Here is a 20,705-nt window from a genome sequence, read left to right on the forward strand (position 1 = left end):
GTAAGTAAACTCATTACAATAACTTTTGCTTAATTGTTAAATATAAGTTGAATTAAAAAAAAACTTCCTAGTGTCTAACTAAAAGGTGAATTTGGTAAATTCTGCTTCACAATGATAGGAAGAGCTGACATCGAAAGATCAAAAAGCGACGTAGCTATGAATGCTTGGCCGCCACAAGCCAGTTATCCCTGTGGTAACTTTTCTGACACCTCTTGCTTAAAATCCCAAATCAAAGTAAAGAGAAATTAAAGTGAAATTTATCAGCTACACAGGTAGGATGGGGGGGCGGGGTGTGAGGGGGTAGGGGAAGGTATACTGTGATTCTTGGTGGTGAAATATGTGCACTGGTGAAGGGATGGGTGTTTGAGCATTGTATAACTGAGACTTAAGCCTGAAAGTTTTGTAACTTTCCACATGGTGATTCAATAAAAAAAAGAAGTGAAAAAATAAATAAATAAAACCCCTAAGGTCAGAAGGATCGTGAGGCCCCACTTTCATGATCTGTGGTTGTACTGAAAATCAAGATCAAGCGAGCTTTTGCCCTTCTGCTCCATGGGAGGTTTCTGTTCTCCCTAAGCTCGCCTTAGGACACCTGCGTTACCATTTGACAGGTGTACCGCTCCAGTCAAACTCCTCACCTGGCACTGTCCCCAGAGCGGGTTGCGCCCAGTGCACAGCCGGGCACTTGGCGCCAGAAACGAGAGCCCCTCGGGGCTCAACACCCCACCACCTCCCACCTCACTGGGTCAGTGAAAAAACGATTAACTACCCAGCAAAACCACAGCCAAGGGAACAGGCTTGGAGGAATCAGCGGGAAAAGAAGACCCTGTTGAGCTTGACTCTAGTCTGGCATGGTGAACTAAGAGGTAACATTTAAATTTTTTTTTGTAGAAAAATGATCAGAAAAACATATTCCAACATTGAATTATTTTGTACATTTAGCAAAAATGAAACTATAAAAATTATTCTCAGAAACTGACATCACTTTTTAAAAAAGATTCTAACTTTCACCCAAATAAATTAACTTACAAAAGCAGAAGTAAAGTTTAACTATACTCTTGCAATATGTGTTGCCTTTTCCTTGAATTTTCTATTATTTCATTTATTTGCTTGCAAATTCAGTTAAGGAAGAATAGCATCTGCTTACTAATAGTTGACAGCTTCACATTCTGGGATTAATTTATTTTTAATTAAGATTATGTCGGTTTTCAGAAATTTAGAAATATGCACTGTTAGCTATACCAATAATCCTAAAGAACTGAATTTAATAGAAGATGTGCAAAATAGAAACTGTAGTGTAAAAATTGCAAAAGGAGAATTCACCCTACAATCATAAAATGTTATCTTCTGTTTAGCAGTCCATGTCACTTCTGTTCACGCTAGTTAATTAAAGGAAATGTTGCTATAATGTGCAAACAGGGAATCTAAGAAACTGAGAAAGCTTCTAAGTCTCCAAGTGAAGTTAAGTCAATCTGGCCATGGGCAATCAAATGTAGTGAAATCAATTGTTAGTGCTAAGCTTGCAAAAAATGTGAAGTTTGAGTAGGGAGTAAAAGTATCTTGATTAGCATAATAACTAAATGGGAGAACACAGTAAAGAGAAAATATGATTCGGAGCTAATGGCACTTCTGGTCAGTTTTAGTTTTTGTCAGTCCATTTGTAGTTGTGCTTATTTAATTTGATTTTATCAGTAAAAACCCAATACTATGCAAGTAGTACTTGAATGTTTCTAATGAAACATTAATCTTCATGTGTAGTTAATGCCCTCGTATATTTATTTTATGTGAAATGGAGATCGCTAAATAAAATGGCTGATATTCTATCTTGTAGGTCCACAGTTATGTGAATCTGTGTGGAAATATATTGCTGTATATCTTTTACACAATTATGCATCTCCAACCATAGTGGACAATGATCAGGTTACTGTGTGTTCATTATCTGGTCACTTAAAAATACTCAGGAGTTGTTATAAACTACTCAAATAAAAAAATTAAAAATCAGAAGGACTTCTAATTATTATTTTTCATCTGTCAAATAAGATTCAAGTCAAAACACATGAAATAAGTAAGATGAAGAGATTTAGAATGCAAGTAAGAAATCCGGCATATGGGCAATTTACATTAAAATTCATGTGCAAATGATTATAAAAGTATAGGTTGGTAAGAGCCTAAAGGACTTTGCATATGAGAGACTTGGTTTGAAACCAAAAAATACATGCTTCCCTGACCTCCACTAGGATTGATTCCTAAGACCTGATCTTGAGTTAGTCTCCAAGGACCACCATATGAGACCCCAAACAAAACCATAAAATTAGATATGGGCCTGAGAGCTGATCCTTATTCAATTCTTGTTGAGCACCTCCAGAAGTTATTCCTGAGCACAAAGTCATAAGTACACTGAGTATTGCCAGTTGTGGTCCTCAAACTAGGCCCCCATGCCCGAATAAAACGCTTTGGAAAACTATGACTATTCCTCAAAAAACTAGAAATTAAGCTTCCATATGACCCAGCAATACTACTGTATGGGAATATACCCTAGAAGTGAAAAATATACACAGCAAAAATTCCATTTGCACTTCTCTGTTCATTGCAGCACTCTTCACAATAGCCTGAATCTGGAAACAGCCTGAGTGCCGAATAACAGATGACTGGTTAAAGAAACTATGGTATATCTGCACAATGGAATACAATGCAGTCAACAGTAAAAATGAAATCATGAAATTCTCTTATAAATGGATGAACATGGAGAGTATCATGCTGAGTGAAGTGAATCAGAAAGAGAGAAACAGATATGGAATGATTGCACTCATTGTAGGATATAAAAAAATCATAGAATGATTCTAATATGGAAACAAGGGCCGGAAAGATTGGTCCACATTAGGAAGTCTGCCTTTAGTTCTGGAGGAGAAGGCAGTTGGGATAGAGAAGGGACTGCTATGACAATGATAGTCGGAAATGATCACCCTGGACAAGACCTGTATCTGAAAGTAGGAAAAAAGAATAAACAGGATGAGTGTTGGAACATTGCATGACCAAAATTCAACCATGAATAGCTTTGTAACTGTTTATTTTATGGTATTTCAATAAAAATAAGACTTATTTCATAAATGCTGTGTAGCCTAATAACATTCTTCTAGAGCTCTGTAAATAATTCTTAAAGCCATGTTGAAGTAGAACTAAACTAATTTCAAAGAGAGAGCACAGAGTGAATGACCAATTTCTACATAACAAAGCTACTGGAACTAGAAACAGAAAAGGAATTCATTAATGTTGGAATCTTGTAATGAATGTTGGAATCAGTAAAGAATCTTGGAAATGGCATTGTATTGACATGCATGAATTGACTCTTAAAAATAAATCTAGGAAGTAATCTTCCAAATCGAATAAGTGGCATATTGAAGAAAGTTTAGCATATCAAAATAGTAAAAATAATTCATAGAAGAAAACAAACTGTAACATAAAACAAAAATTAATCTGAAACATGAAAAATAATGAATAATTTTGCATTTTGTTGCCTAGCATATTTTCTTTAAAAAAATTTTAAGGACAATTAAAAGAGACTTCCAGAAAACTTTAAAATGTTTTTAAAGATCTGTGATTTACAGTTATTCTAAAGTTTTTTAATTAGAGTTACTGATTAAATTAATGAAATAACAGAATTTATTTAATTAAAGAATCATGATTTACAAAGTTATTTATAGTTTAGTCTTAGGCTTACAATATTCCAACACAAGTCCCACTACCAGCTTCAGATTCCATTCACCAGTGTTCCCAGGCTCCCTCCCACAGCCAACCCCTGACCCCTCCCCGACCAGCCACCTTGACAGCATATTACAAAGTTCAGTAGTTGTAGTTTAGATATCATATTTTTGTTGTTGTTTTTGTGTCTATTTTGGATATATTGCTACACCACTCTTCTGCATCACCAGTAGCACTAAGACATCTGACCGTTTCTGCATTACATATTTTTTACTTACATAGAGATATATAAAATTATTCTTTCAATTCTAAACATTTTAAATAATAAGTACTATTACAGGCAGTATTTAGGAAATTGTTTGGCTTTTTGGGGGGTGGTTGTGTTGGTGCTGGGGGTTGAACCCAGGCACTCATACATGCAGACATGTGCTTACTGCTTAGCCACAACCCAGGACAATATGTAATTATTCGGATAGATTCATTTGATAACCTATATTTTAGTTTTAATAATATTTTACACATTGATCTAGGTATAAATAAAATATTTTTTTCCAAAACCAATTTCTCTCAGCAGATAATGTGTTTTTTTTTGCACTCTGCCTACCCGGGTTTGATCCCTGGTAATCCATATGGACTACTGAGCGCACAGCCAGGAGCAAGCCGAAAGCACTGCGGGATGTGACCTATAAGTAAACAAACAAAACAAAACAAAAAAACCCACATTATCTAATATGTAAAACTGCTAGTATTTTCATATTGACATAGTGATTCCACTATTATTTTCATGAATTGACAGTGGTAACATTATGATTTACATTGCTTAGGTATTGTTCTTAAAGGTAAGAATATGTGCTTTTCCATTTGTATCACATGTATTGAAAATATTGTTTAACATAATGTCACATTAAAAAAGGAATATTAAACTCATATTTATGGACCATTAGTTGACAATACTAACCACAAAAAAACGAGCAATTTGATTTTCAATTTGAAAAAAAAATACTCTTGCTTTCTGAAAAATTTCAAAAACCTTATTAAAAAATAGGAAAGAAAATGAACAGGTGCTTCTTGGGGAAAGACAGGCAGACTGCCAATAGGCACAGAAAAAATGCTCATCATCACTTATCATTAGGACAGTACAAATCAGGATGACAATGAGATATATCACACCAGTGAGAATATAACATATCAAAATGTGTGATATTCCCACAGGCAATGGCTATGGAACATCACCAGAACCATAGTGAAAAAAGCTCCAGAGCCAAATTAAATTTTTTACTTTTTGTTATGTTTGCACTACAGAAAAACTATAGAAAATGTTATCCATTTTCTTGGTACTGATCAAAAAACCTTTTAAACAATCTAGCCATTTATGGAATTCTTTTAAGCTGAAATTAAGTCATACTCATTTTAATATTTAATCAACTTGAAAAAATAATTTAAGATAAGCATCCAGATATATAAGTTTGAAGACAAATATTATCTTTAAAATATTTACAGGCTGGAGCAATAGCACAGCGGGTAGGGCGTTTGCCTTGCACGTGGCCGACCCGGGTTCGATTCCCAGCATCCCATATGGTCCCCTGAGTACTGCCAGGAGTAATTCCTGAGTGTAGAGCCAGGAGAAATCCCTGAGCATTGCTGGGTGTGACCCAAAAAGCAAAAAAAAAATATATTTACAGGCCAAACCTCACACACGAATGAAGCCCCACAAAACCAGGTAAGCAGAACTTTGCGACTTTGAACTCTAGGCTCAACGAAACGCGGAAAGAAGATCCTCTGTCTGCCTCTTCCAATCTCCGACACCTTAGGGAGGGGCTCAAACCCCGACTCCCCACCCTACACAAGCGAGACAAATACTTCACCGGCCAACCCCCAGTACATCCACTACCCAGCCACCGCGACACTCCAGGCCTCTCTCCAGACTGCGCGGCTGCAAAATGGCCACGAGACATACCATAAGACAATCCTGGGGCTGGAGCAATAGCACAGCGGGTAGGGCACTTGTCTTGCACGTGGCCGAACTGAGTTCGATTACTAGCATCCAATATGGTCCCCCGAGCACCGCCAGGTGCAATTCCTAAGTGCATGAGCCAGGAGTAAACCCTGTGCATCGCAGGGTGTGACCCAAAAACAAAAACAAAAACAAAAATAAAACAAAACAAAAGACACTTAATACCTATTTCCCATAAGTCCCGCACCATATTTGATAGGGTTCAAATATGGTGTGAACCATGGGAACACCTGTAAGGGCAATTGGCGGCCGCCACAAGAGCCTCCATCCCTCTCGGAGAGCCTGGCAAGCTACCGGGAATACACGGCCCGCACGGCAGAGCCTAGCAAGCTACCCGTTGCATATTCGATATGCAAAAAACAGTAACAACAATAGGCCTCATTCACCCGACACCGATAGAGCCCCCAATACAGCAGTGTTAAGAAAGATGAGCAAGGAGATGCTGAAAAAATCTCAGGGATGAACTAGACTGCCAAAACAAAGAAAGACTAAAATGACTGTACTTTCAACACACGTACAATGGCATCAGAAGCATCCATCGAGGACCTGATGGTGCAAGTGCAGAAGTTCAAGTCATTGGTCTGACCAAAATGAGAAAACAGATAACATCATGCCATTTTCAATACTGGAGAATAATTTTTCTTTGGAACATGCAACAACAGAGGTGTCGGTGGTGTTGGTGTCCTTGTCAACAAGAACTTGGTCATGAGCATTGATTCATTTGAATGCCTAACAACCTGAATCAGATGATTACACTTGAATAGATGTGGCTTACTGTCGGCAGTTTCTATCTTCATCGTCTACGCACCAGCATCCAACTATGATGAAGAAGAAATTGAGAAGTTCTATATGGAACTGAAGAGGTTCTATAAAGAAGACCACGCATTCTACAGGGTCATTGTTGGTGATTTTAATGCCAAGATAGGATCGAGAAGGTCACCCAAAGAGCTCAACATTGGGATCCATGGTCTAGAATGGAACAATCAGGGTGAAGGGTCAGAGACTGTGTGAGTTCATCATGTCGACCAAGACCATCCATGGTAACTCACAGTTCCAGAAGGCAGAATATAAAGGCTGGACATATGTGGAAGTCTCCCGGTGGACAGTTCAACAATGAAATTGACCACATCATATTTGATAGAAGGTTTTGCCTGACCGATGTTGCTGTTGTCCCAAAATTCCAAACGGGATCGGACCACCGTCTCCTTTGTGCAAAATTCTACTTCACAGATTGGGGAGAAAGGTCTGCAAAGTTTAAGTTTAAGAAAAGAACTCCCAGAATGACCACCAACTGGGAGCTCTTTGGCACTATTGCAGCAACGTGGGAAGATGACATCCTTGACAACATCGACAAGAAATACGATCGACTGGTTCAGCACCTCCATGACTGCACGAAGAATGCCGAGTGTAAGAAAGCCACAAACAGACGCCTGTCTTTGGAAACTCTCGAGCTCGTTTGTCAACGTGGTTTGGTGCGAGCCTCAGGCAACCACAAATTAAGGTCCAAGCTCGCAAAGCTGTGCAGAGAAGTGATAAAGGAAACCTCAAAGAAAAAAAGAGCAACACTGTTGGCTGATGTGGCAGAAGCCAGGAAAATATTCGCAACGCTCGCCTGTCCTTCGCCAACTACAAGACCAAGATGACTGCCCTCCGACATCCTGATGGATCTATCACATCTTCCAGAAAGGCAATGGAGAAAATTATTCAGGACTTCTACTCGGATTTCTTTGACAGTCACATCCACCTTCCCACATACCAAATTCCGCAGGATGGATATGTCGTTCCCAGCAGTCTCCTTTCCGAAATCCGACACACCATTTCATTGGTAAAGAGCATACAGCACCCGGTCCAGAAAAGGTCAGACCTGAACACCTAAAGAATCTGCCATCAGTACTCATCAATACCTTGACTCGGCTCTTCACATGTTACCTGTCTGAATGCAAAGTTCCATCCCAGTGGAAAACCAGCAGAACCGTTCTGTTGTACAAGAAGGGAGACATCCACAACATCGGCAACTATTGCCCAATCTACCTGCTGTCTTTCATCTACAAGTTGTTCACTCATGTCATCCTGAATGGAATAGGCAGAACACTAGATGAAGGACAACCATATGAGCAAGCTGGGTTCTGAAAAAGATTCAGCAAGATTGACTATATCCACACAGTGACCAAACTCATTGAAGTTTCGCGAGAGTTCAAGATGCTGCTCTGTCGAACGTTCATCGACTTAAAGAAGGCCTTCGATTCTGTTGAGGCTGAAGCGGTCATCAAGGCCCTAGCCAAACAGGGCGTTCAAACTGAGAACATCAACATCCTCCGCAAGCTGTATTGCGGATTCACCACCAGGATCTCACTGTTCTACAAGGAAATGATCATTGACATAAAGAGATGGGTTCGGCAGGGGATACCATTTCACGGAAACTCTTCAGTGCCGCCCTCGAGAATGTCATGTAACAACTGGAATGGGAAAGAATGGGAGTGAAGATAGAAGGTCAGAAACTACACCACCTCCACTACGCTGCTAATATCGTTCTCATAACGCCAAACATTAGCCAAGCTGCACAAATGCTGACCGACTTCGACCGCGAGTGTGGAAAGGTCGGACTGCAGCTGAGCCTCAACAAGACGATGCTCATGGAAAACAAACTAGTCCCTGATGCTCCATTTCTCTCAATAGAACAAACATCTCCGAGTGTAGCAGCTCTGTGTACCTGGTTCGAGAACTCAACATGAGAAATGACTTGGTGCCAGAACTGCGCAGGAGGAAGAGAGCAGTGTGGAACGCCTTCAAGAACATTGAAGAAGTGGTTAAGAGGATAAAGGACCTCTTGCTCTGGTACATCTTTTCGATTCCACCGTTCTTCCTGCACTAACGTACGCCTCAGAGACCTGGGCCCTACGCAAACAGGATGAGATCGCTATTCAGGTATCCCAAAGAGGAATCAAAAGAGCTATGCTAGGAGTATCATGTCTCACTCAAGTTAGACAAGGAATCCGGATCTCCGACCTCCGTTGACCATCAAGAATCAGAGATGCTGTCTCGTTTGCCAAGACATCAAAAATCAGATGGGTTGGACAAGTAATGCGATTCAGAGACGACTGCTGGCCTAGAGCTGTTACCGACTGAATTCCAATGGGATGTCAAAAGACCATGTGCCCGCCCACCAACGAGATGGTCAGACTTCTTCATTAAAATCCTGAATGGATGATTTGAGGCTCTTCCAGTTCCTGGAGGGAGCAGATATCATTGGGCTACACTAGCACGTGACAGGGACAAATGGAGATGTTACTGGCGCCCACTCAAGCAATTCGAAGATCAATGGGAAGACAAGTGATACAAGTGATACAGGTCCTGTCTGGTTTGGCATTTTAAAGTAAATTCAGTTGTATATTTAGTAACATTTTGTAATTCTTATATTACAAAATATGTAACACATGTACAATATTCAATATACATAAAACATAGTTTGTCTTAAATGAACTCATTTGACATATTTCAAATGTAATGTTGTATGGAAACAATGAAAGTGTAATCATTATTTCAGTGCTTAGAAAATATGGCTTTTTGTGAGCACTGGCACCACCTTCCCTGGAGAGAGATGGGACTCTGTGGCAAAAGCAAGATTTTTAGAACTGGGAAGAAGAAAAACGGTAGTGCGAACACATGCATGCAGCGACCAAGGTGACCAGCCCTGATTAGCACCGCTAATGTATGGCTCCTCCAACACTCATGTTCAGACCAGCGGTGGGTGTGGTTTCTGGAGAGCCCAACATATCCCATTTAATGCCCCTTTCCATATCCCATAAGACCTACATCTTCATCTTGGACTCATACTAGAGCATATCAGTCAGGCTAACCCAAACATATTAGGCCAATAGTCCATTAGTCCCAACTCCAATTAACATTTCCCCCAAGCTCACACAAAAAATAATGCTCAGCACAAGAAAATAAAATACAACACTATCGAAAAAGTAAAAGTAAAGTCAGGGCAAAGAACACATTCCCCAAATGAGCACAAGTATCTCCACTCAGTTACACAGAAACACTAAAGAGAAGGGTGTATCCTTAAAGGAGAAAGAAGAGTCCACCACCCAGAGCTCCCTCGGAGTCCTTGCTAACAGTGAGAGTTGGAGATGCTGATAGTGTATTGGAAATTGTACAGCGAGATAGTGAACACATAGTGGGTTAGAAAGGAACTCAAACAATATCAAAAGATTCCTGAAAACTAATGAGATTGCAGACACAAGCTAATAGAACTTGTGGGACACAGCAAAAAGCAGTGTTAAGAAGAAAGTATAGATTTGCAAGCATACATCAAGAAGGAAGAAAGGGTTCACATAAATAATTTGACATCATAGCTGAAGGTCCTGGAAAATGACCAACAAAAGGAGCCCAGACCAGGCAGGAGGCAGGAAATAACAATACAAAAGATCAATGAAACCAAGAGATGGTTCTTTTTATTATTGAATAACCACAAAATTCACAATTACAAAGTTGTTTATGATTTGGTTTCTGTCATAAGATGCTCCAATAGCTATCCTGTCATCAGTTATATTTCCCACTATCATGTCCTCAGTTTCCCTCCAGCCACCAATCCCCTCGTTCACCCCCCACCCCAGTCTGCCCCTATGGTAAGCAGTTTTTTTTCTTTCTTTCACTCTCTCTTTCCTTCTAGGCACTATGGTTTGCAGTACAATTACTGCAGATATCACTGGGCTACACTAGCACGCGACAGGGACAAACGGAGATGTTACTGGCACCCGCTTGAGCAAATCGAAGATCAACGGGAAGACAAGTGATACAAAACAAGTGACAAGTGATATGATATGATGCTAAGGAAATCTTAAAGAATACAAAAAGATCTTAGAAATAATAAGCTAGAATAGGAAAGTAGCAAGCTACAAAATCAATACTCAAAGCTCATGGCTTTTCTTTATAGAAACAAAGAGAAAGAAAGTGATATTAGAAAAACAACCACATTCAAAATTGTTCCCCACGCGTAGGAGTCATCCGGATGGGGGTGTTACTGGCAAGCTCTCCGCCCAGATGAGATCCGGAGCAACCACACACAAAACGACTCCTCTGCTCCTTAAAGACTATGATCCTGGAGGGATACTAACCACTTTTGGCACACAGCGGCTTCTTATAGAAAGGTATGTAGACTGTGAACTGAGCTACAACTCCATGCCGCCCCGAGAGGGGAAAGGTTTTTCTCTCTCAACCTTTTCTTTTGGCGGGGTTGCGGCAGCAGCAGTGGTGGCACCCACGTGGCGACCGCCATCTTCTAGAACCCACTACCCAGAGGTACGAGCTTGCAGTGACGTGGCGTGCAGGAGATCTTCGGATGGGAATGTTACCAGCATGCTCTCTGCCCAGATGTGATACGGAGCAGCCACACATCTAACTGTGAAATGAGCTAAAATATCAGAAATCCAAAACCATGTGGCTGCTATTACGGCGGCGCAAACTCAAATATTCTTCACTCTCAGCAATGGAAAACAAATTATCAAATGATACCTTTTCAGCAAGTTTTATTGTTGGGGGAAAATTGTAAATAATAATAGTTTTCTGTTGAAATATTGAATGTATTCAAAGTATAGAGAGAATAAAGTGAAGATCATTAGCCACACAGGTGGGAGGGGTGGGAGCGGGGATACTGGGATTCTTGGTGGTGGAACATGTGCACTGGTGAAGGGATGGGGATCTGATCATTGAGTGACTGAGACTTGAACCTGAACGCTTTGTAACTTTTTTCACGGTGATTCAATAAAAAGATGTGACCCAGAAAATCAAGTACCACAGAATCAGCTTAAATAAAGTTGTGAAGAAACTATACACAGATAACTACAAAATACTACTTTAAAAAGTAAAAGAGGACATGAGAAAGTGGAAACAATTTACCAGGTCATGAATTGGAAAGATTAATTTTGTCAAAATGGCAATATCTCCAAAGCATTATAGAGATTCAATGCAGTACCTACTATAAGGATACACGTTTCTTTTTTCAAAGAAATAGATCAAACACTCCTATGGATTATATAGAACAATTAACCCCCACGAATAGCTAGAGCAATTCTAGAAAAAAGAGGGTGGAATGCATCATCTTGCCCAACTTCAAACTGTACTACAAAGCGGTAGTTAAAACATCATGATATTGGAAAAAAGATAGAGTTGAACATTAGTCAAATAGACTTGAATATCCTGAATCATATTTCCAAATAGATGATTATTTAATCTTTGCTAAAAGAGAAAGAAATGTGAAGTAAGGAAAGGCTCTTCAAAAGTAATGCTGGGAAAATTGGGCTGATGCACATAAAAATTAAATCAGACCTTTATCTACCACCATGCACGAAATTCAAATAAAAATTAATTAAAGACCTCGACATCGGACCTGAATCCCATAAGCTAGCACTGTAGCACTGCATTCCCTTTGTTCATCGATTTTCTTCGAATATGCCACTGGTAGCTTGCCAGGCTTTTCAGTGCGGGCGGGATACTCTCAGTAGCTTGCTGGGCTCTCTGAGAGGGATGGAGGATCAAACCTGGATCAACCATGTGCAAGGCAGATGCCCTACCAGCTGTGCTATTGCTCCAGCCCGGGCACCAAGCCCTCCCCCAGCCAGACCCCTGCCCATTATCCCCATAAGGTACATGGAGGAAAACATATGCAGAACTCTCCATGATATTGAAGCTAAAGTCAATTCAACAATGAAGCACCACTGACCAAACAAGTGGAAACAATGATAAACAAATTAGACTGCATTAAACAAAGAAGCCTCCTCTGTACCTCAAAAGAAATGATGACCAAGATACAAAATCAACCCAGGGAATAGAAGAAATTACTTACCAAATGCACATCTGATAAGGGGTTAATATCCAAGATACATAAGGAACTGGTATAAGTTTACAAGGAAAAATCATCCAACCCCATCAAATAATGGGAAGAATAAATGAACTTATTTATTATTTATTATTTTACTTATTTATTTATTAATAATTACTAATAAAAGTAACTTCTTCAAAGAAGAAACTGAAGTGGCCATAGGGCACATGAAAAATGCTCTACATCGTTAATCATCAGGGAGATGCAATTCAAAATAATGAAATAAACCACCGAGACTGCACACATACAAAAGAACAAGACCAATCACTGCTAGTGTGTATGTGGGAATAAATGGGCTCTCATTCATTCATTCATTGTTGTTATGAATGCCAACAGATCAAGCCTTTTTGGAAAACAATATGGGCATTCCCAAAAAAAACTAGAAGTTGAGCTCCCATTTGGTCCAGCAATACCATTTATCGACATACACCCTGCAGGCACAGAAACACACAGCAGAAATGCCATCTGCACTTTTTTATTAATTGCAACCCTATCCACATTAACCAGAATCTGGAAACAATCTGAGTGCCCAAGAATGGATGACTATATAAAGATACTATAATATATCTACACAATGAAATCCTATGCAGTTGTTAGGAAAATGAAGTCACGAAATTTGCTTATAAATGGATGGGCAGAGAGAGTATCATGTTGTATGAAATAAGTCAGAAGGAGAGGGACAGGCATAGAATGAATGCTCTCATTTTGGGGATAATAATATGCATAGTATGAGATTGTCATTCAAGGACAGAAGAAACATTGTCCAAGAAGAATAGTCTAAGGTTTGAAGTTTGGTACAGTGTGTGTGTGGGGTGGGCAGAGGGCAGTTAGGATAGGGGAGTACCCACAACGAAAATAATAGAAATGATCACTGATCACTCTGGGAAAGAACTGAGTGATGAAATTAGGTAAATATATATATATATATATATGTGTGTGTGTGTGTGTGTGTGTGTGTGTGTGTGTGTGTGTGTGTATACATATATATGGTGACTTTTCAGTGCCTGCATTTTAAACCATAATGCGCAAAAGGAAACGGTGAGAGAAAGAGATAAAGAAAGATGCCTTCCATAGAGGCAGGTGAGGGCAGGCTACAGGAGGGAAACTGTGATGAGGAATTGGTGATGGGGAATGTTCATTGGTGAAGGGACTGATGTTGGCACATTGCATGACTGTAACTCAATCATGGACTACTTTGTACTATGTATCTCATAGTAATACAATAAGCATTTTTTCTTGCTTTTTGGGCCACACTCGGCGATGCTCAGGGGTTATTCTGGCTCTGCACTCAGGAATTACTCCTGGCGGTGCTTGGGGGACCATATGGGATGCTGAGAATTGAACCTGGGTCGGCCGTGTGCAAGGCAAACACCCTACCCGCTGTGCTATTGCTCCAGCCCCCTCAATGAACATTTTAAAAAAGAAAAATAACTCTTTGATCCAGAAAAAAATTAGCTTTTCAAATTTTGTTTATAAAATAAAAAGTAAATAAATTGAGCATTAACTTAAACTGTTATTTTCTCTGTCACTTTGATAAATAAAAATGTAGTAAGCTTTCATATAGCTTTCTACCTCTCTCATGTATTCACATCTATGCATTTTTAAATGTCTAATGAATAAATATGCATATTTAACTGATAATATATTGCAATTGTAAAATATGTATATGTTTCCTTGTGTGTATGTTTATTTAATCTTAAAACAACACTAGAGATTTTATATTCTCTTGTAAAGATTTAATGTTATTTCTTTATTTTGAAGGGAATCAAAGTAGAATCCCTATCCCTGGTTCATATATAATGCAGTTGTAGATGTACTATTTTCTGACTGTACCTTCCATGGCAGTAGTATCATGAGGCATCCCAGTGCTTTCTACATCAACATTTTGAATCCCGGTATCTGAAATAAGTAACAATCAACATTAAAATACAATTCAAGGTTTTCTGACAATTTATAAGCCACTGTTTTCATGCTTTAAATCATACAAGGCACTAAGTGGTATTTTCACATTTTTTATTGAATCAGCATGAGATAGAGCATTACAAAATTTCTACGGGGTATTTTAAGAATATCTACTTGTATGACTGAAATGCAAGCACGAAAGTTTGTAAATCTGTAACTGTACCCCACGGTGATTCACTATAAAAAACTAAAAAACAAAAAGAATATCTACTTGAAAATATCTATATAAACTGCAACTGTAAATATACCTCTGGGTAGATGGAAAATGTTTATTTGTTTCTTTCATTCTCTAGAGAAAATCCAAAGTTAAATTTTGCCCTACAAAATTTCACTATGACTATCAGATATTTAACTAAGACTGTTATATAAAAGAATTATGGTTAATAAATAAATGGACTTATCAAAACTTTGTTGTATATATTCTGTTTAGGATTTGAAAATTATATTATCTCTATGCTAAGCAAAAATGAAAACCAAAATAAATGAAGTTTGTGGAATAAGAAACAAAAAAATGCAGTTTGTGACCTTATGTAACACTGGCTCCAACAACAGAGAGATGGATAAATTTTTAAAGAGAGGGCTCAGAGCAATAGTACAGTGCATAAAGTGCTTGCCTTGTATGTAGCATTATGGGTTCAACTCTCTGCATCATATATAGTCCCCCAAACCGTTTACTGCAGGATGTGGAACCAAAACCAAAATCAAAATTTTAAAAGGAGAAAAGAATTAGAGAGATGAATTTTAAAATGTTAATTTTGTAATCTAAAATCTGTCCACATCCACAAAGCACACTTTAATATAGACAGTTTTGTTCATATATATTGGAACTCCATTAAATTATTTGATAACTGATGTTAGCGAAAATCAACAGATTATCAAAGTAAAAAAAATCAATGTGAAATAATTTTTAATTCAAGGAACTCATTCTGCCATAGAAGCAGTTTGTGTACCTTTATTACAGAAAATTGAGCTAGAGCGAAACTCATTTCCTCTTTTGTTTTATATATATAAATAGAGAGAGAGGGAGAAAGAGATGTTAATCTTCTTGAGAAATTGAAGCCAGTACAATTACATAATGAGGCACAATTTATCCTATTGCTAGTTCAAATTATAATTTTAAGAAATTTATGAGCAATACTGCTATTTCCCACTTTTAAAATATGTAATTCTATGTGGCATAAATATATTGTCATTTATTTTATGTCTGAGTTTGCTGAGATTAAACGATGTTATCTATTTTAATAAATAAAAAAATTAAAAGTTTTTTATCCTGAGATTTCATGACAAGAGCAACCCTTGACTTAAGATCTCTGAGAATTTATGTAGAACATTATTTTTCCACCAGGTTTTCCTTCTTTCACCAAATGTACATACTTCCATATTGACACACTATGCATTAAAGGACCCCCATATCTTATATCTCCTTAAAATGGCGTACATAAAATACCAGCATACTTTAACATAAATGACAAAATGCACTTAGGTTATCAGTATTAGTACATGTGTTACAAAACTAAGCAGGACTTTCTATCATTATTTTCTATCATTATCTTGTTTGAATAGGTGAATATTAAATGATTTTGGAAGATTTGGTTAATGACATATAGCACTTCCTTCCTTTCTTGCTTCCTGTCTGCCTGCCTGCCTGCCTGCCTTTTTTCCTGCCTTTTTTCCTTCCTTCCTTCACATGACCCTTCCTTTTCTCTCATCTTTAAATTTGTGGTTTTATTTATATGCTTAGGATGTGAGATTCCAAATCAGATATTACCATCCAAAATGCTCAGGCTGCTGTCAGCAGTTGTGTTTTGCTTAAGTGCTTGTTCAACTTGCTCCCTGCGTTTTGATTCAAATTCCAAGGCTTCCAGCAATTTTCTCTTGGCTCTTTTCTCTTTCTTCAGGCGCTTTTGCATGGTATCTAAAATGTAAAAAGGTAAATTATTTGCAAAGATTGGTCAGTGAAACACGGTTACCACGTCTGATGAACTATGAAATATAGATTATAAATGTGAGGAGACAATATATCCGATACAGATATAAGTGTATCATTAGATGCTTTGGGTTCCATTTCACATTAGAGTCATATAAGTAGTGTTCACTCATTTGTGAGAATTTGCTTTTACCTTTCTAATATTTTTGTTCTATGGTACAAAGCATTTGTATGGGACAGTACTAATGGTAGAGAATCACTTTCTACTTTGACAATGTGCTCTTAGTGATATTAAATATGGTATTAATATTTAAATTTTTATTCATCAAATAATTGCTATCCATATGTCTTTATATAAAACAAATCAGAAAGTATCAGCTAGCTTGAAACATATGTTTTTAAGTAAGTCTGTGATTATTTTTGGGGGGGCCACACACTCCTTTACTCCTAGCCTGTGCTCAGGGATCATTCCTAGTGGGCTGTTGGGAACATATGTGGCACAGCAGATCAAATCTGGGTTGGATGCACACAAAGAAAACACGCAACCCACTGTATTATCACTCTGGCCCCTTTTTGAGTAAGGTTTGACCTATTTTTAAACTTGTATTTCTCTGAGATGTGAGGAATTCTGTATATATATCACATTTAGAAATTATTATATTTTATTAAGAAAAATTATTAGAACACATTGTTAGAACATGGATATAACATTTATAACCTTAACATATAAAGTCATGGAAACTTCACCACCACCAAATTGTCTGTGACTCTCAAACACTGTTCTTATGTCATTCTATTTGCCTCTTTATTCCATCTATCCCAAGACACTACTCTCATTGCTTGGTTTGTTTGTTGTCACTCCTGGTACTCAGAGCATACTCCTAGTAATACACCAAATAGGATCTTTGTCTTGTACAAAGATGCCTCAGGTTGGATCCTGGTACCCCATATGGTCCTTCACACTCCCCAAGAGTGGTATCAGGGTGCTGACTCAGGAATAAACCCTGACAACTACCAGGTGTGGCAAAAACACAAGTAAAAAAATCCCTAAACAGGGGCTGGTGAAATAGCACAGTGGGTAGGGCATTTGCCTTGAACATGGCTGACCCGGGTTCGATTCCCAGCATCCCATATGGTCCCCTGAGCACTGCCAGGGGGTAATTACTGAGTTCAGAGCCAGGAGTAACCCCTGTGCATTGCCGGGTGTGACCCAAAAAGCAAATAAAAAAAATCCTTAAACAGCTTCTTTCCTTGTTTCATTTCTCTGTATGCTATAGATAAGAAAGGTCATTAGGTATTGGTATTTCTCCCTCTGACTGATTTCATTTATGGAATATCCTCCAGTTCTGTCACAATTTTAGCAAACTGCAAGATTTTATCTTTCATTACATCTTCATAGTATTCCACAACTTCTTTGTTAATTCATCTGCCATTGAACATTTTGATTGTTTTCATTTTCTGGATATTTTGTTTAGCACTGCAGTGAATATAGGTGTGCATATGTGATATTTCAAGTTAATTTTTTATGTTTTTGAAGTAGGTAATAAGAAGTGGATCACTGGGTTATACCAAAGATCTAGTCTTTGTCTTCTTAGAAATATTCATACTGTTTTTCACTGAGGCTGTGCCAGACAACATTCTTACCAAATAAACGAGAGTTCCATTTAAATCTAAGGTGTATTCTTCCTTTATTTTTTTGCTTTGTGGATCACACCCAGTGATGCACAGGGTTTACTCCTAGTTTTTCACTCAGTAATTACTCCTGGTGGTGCTTGGGGGACCATATGGGATGCTGGGAATTGAAACCGGGTCGGCTGCATGCAAGGCAAACACCCTACCTGCAGTACTATTGCTCCAGCACCTAAGGTGTATTCTTTTATCGTGCGAATTTTTAAAAATGTATTAAACATATTTATTTAATTACAAATGTATGTTGGCTCATAATAAGGGATTAAGAAGCCAGGTCTTGTAATTAAAAAGTTTGATAAACTATTGGCATTATTAATAGCATACATATATATCTTAATATTATTATTATCATAGTATGGTCTTATTTAATGAAAGAGGATAATGATTCAAGACACATTAAGCAAACTCATAAGTTATGTGAAAATCTCAATATGCTAAGGGTATTAAAAATGTTTATAACACTTTTTAAATAGTAAAAATAATGACGTTTTGGAGCAAGGCAAGATGACTGAATAGAGAGAATCTATGGTTTTATCCTCCAGAAATAACAGAGTATCTACATAATTTTTATTATGAAACTTACCTGAAATCCTGACAAGAAAGCTCCTACAGCAAGGGACAAAAGGAAAGCATTCAGAGAGACACTCTCACCAAGAAAGAAACCCCAAAGTAGGGCAGCAAACTATAATAAGCAAGATATTTTGCAATACCAGGTACCTCACGGTATTGGTACTATCCTAATAATAAAAAATGGGAGGCAGGAGACTTTAGAGAATAAATTAGGATTGAATATCAAGTCGATGCCAGTATGGCAACCTCTCACAACATTGCTGACATCTGTACTACTGAATACCATATTGTACCTCAAAATCAATAGTAACTGGCCTTGATGGCAGATCCTTTAGAATGCCACCCACCACAAAAATATTCAAACTTGCTAGAAGCAAAAACAATTCTCAATTAGTTACCTAGAAAAGACAAACTGACCCAGTTCCTGCAAATTCATATTGGAACTCCAGCAAAAATTAGATCCTTTCTGATAGAAAACACATAGAAATACTTCTAAATCTAACTATATTCCATTGATTACCTACAGCCAGCTAGACTTGATTACCTGCCAGCTCTGCACTGCATGTTCAGTCTCCAGTTAAGACTTCAAGTACAATCCTACTTTTAAAGTCACAGAAGCATCAAGTTCCCAGACACCATCCAGCTCTACGTGATTACAGTAGCCAGAACGAGAGAAGATTGTGAAAACTCATTTGAAGGCACAGAGATTTCAATTGAAGAAAAATAGCCACGGGATTTTAAAAAATATAGAGAATCCTAAGTAAAAGCAGCAAGTGAAAAGGGTAAGCTCACATATAAGAAAAGCCTTGGAAGACCACAAGTAACCTTCTCAGCAGAAACTCTATAGGACAGAAAGGACTTGAAAGATATATACACATTATGAAATGGGAAAAATCCACAGATAACTATTAATATTGATTAGTTGTAAGTCAGATTTTTAGAAAGTAATGGCTTCTCTTGGACTGGGGCAATAGAGCAGCAGGTATTGCGTCTGCCTTGCACATGGCCGACCCGTGTTTGATTCCTCTGTCCCTCTCAGACAGCCCGGCAAGCTAACGAGAATATCCTGCCCACACGGCAGAGCCTGGCAAGCTACCAGTGGCATATTCGATAAGCCAAAAACAGTAACAAGTCTCACAATAGAGACATTACTGGTGCCTGATCGAGCAAATCGATGAACATCTGAACAATAGTGCTACAGTGCAATGGCTTCTCTATAGTTTAAGGAATTTATTTCCACTAAGCCTGCAGTACTAGAATATTATGGAATTTATATAAAGTAAAATAAATTCCTTTTATTTATTTTTATTTGAAATAAAGGATGTGCATGCTTTTTATACTAGAAGCCCTGATTTGATCACTAGCACTGCCATATGGTGTACCAAGCAGGTTGGTAGGAGTAACCCCTAAGCATTTGAGAAAGCAAGAAACAAAGAACAAAAGAAAGAATGAAAGAAAGAATGAAAAAAAGAACATAAGAAAGAAATAAAAGAAAGAAAGAAAGAAAGAAAGAAAGAAAGAAAGAAAGAAAGAAAGAAAGAAAGAAAGAAAGAAAGAAAGAAAGAAAGAAAGAAAGGAAGGAAGGAAGAAAGAAAGAAGGGAGGGAGGGAGGAAAGAAGGAAGGAAGGAAGGAAGGAAGGAAGGAAGGAAGGAAGGAAGGAAGGAAGGAAGGAAGGAAGGAAGGAAGGAAGAAGGGAAGGAAGGAAGGAAGGAAGGAAGGAAGGAAGGAAGGAAGGAAGGAAGGAAGGAAGGAAGGAAGGAAGGAAGGAAGAAGGGAAGGAAGGAAGGAAGGAAGGAAGGAAGGAAGGAAGGAAGGAAGGAAGGAAGGAAGGAAGGAAGGAAGGAAGGAAGGAAAAAGAAGAGAGAGATACTGAGGGAGAGGGGAGAGAGGAAGGAAAGGAGAAAGGGAGGGGAGGAACCCCTGGGAATAGTAAGATACTTAATTAAAAATCATGAACTGT

The 20,705-nt window shown here is 38.2% G+C and overlaps 1 protein-coding gene across 1 annotated transcript in view; it reads right to left on the minus strand.

Annotated features, from left to right (window-relative positions):
* DACH2 (dachshund family transcription factor 2) overlaps positions 1–20,705 on the minus strand; it is a 299,991-nt gene that overhangs the window by 24,272 nt on the left and 255,014 nt on the right. The window contains exons 9-11 of the mRNA XM_055121151.1: positions 16,327–16,473; positions 14,430–14,495; positions 4,304–4,382 (exon numbers count right to left, since the gene is read on the minus strand). Coding sequence (XP_054977126.1) covers positions 4,304–4,382; positions 14,430–14,495; positions 16,327–16,473 — 292 coding nt within the window. The remainder of the gene's footprint in view (positions 1–4,303; positions 4,383–14,429; positions 14,496–16,326; positions 16,474–20,705) is intronic.

The sequence above is a fragment of the Sorex araneus genome, chromosome X (genome assembly GCF_027595985.1).
Source record: "Sorex araneus isolate mSorAra2 chromosome X, mSorAra2.pri, whole genome shotgun sequence".
Classification (NCBI taxonomy): domain Eukaryota; kingdom Metazoa; phylum Chordata; class Mammalia; order Eulipotyphla; family Soricidae; genus Sorex; species Sorex araneus.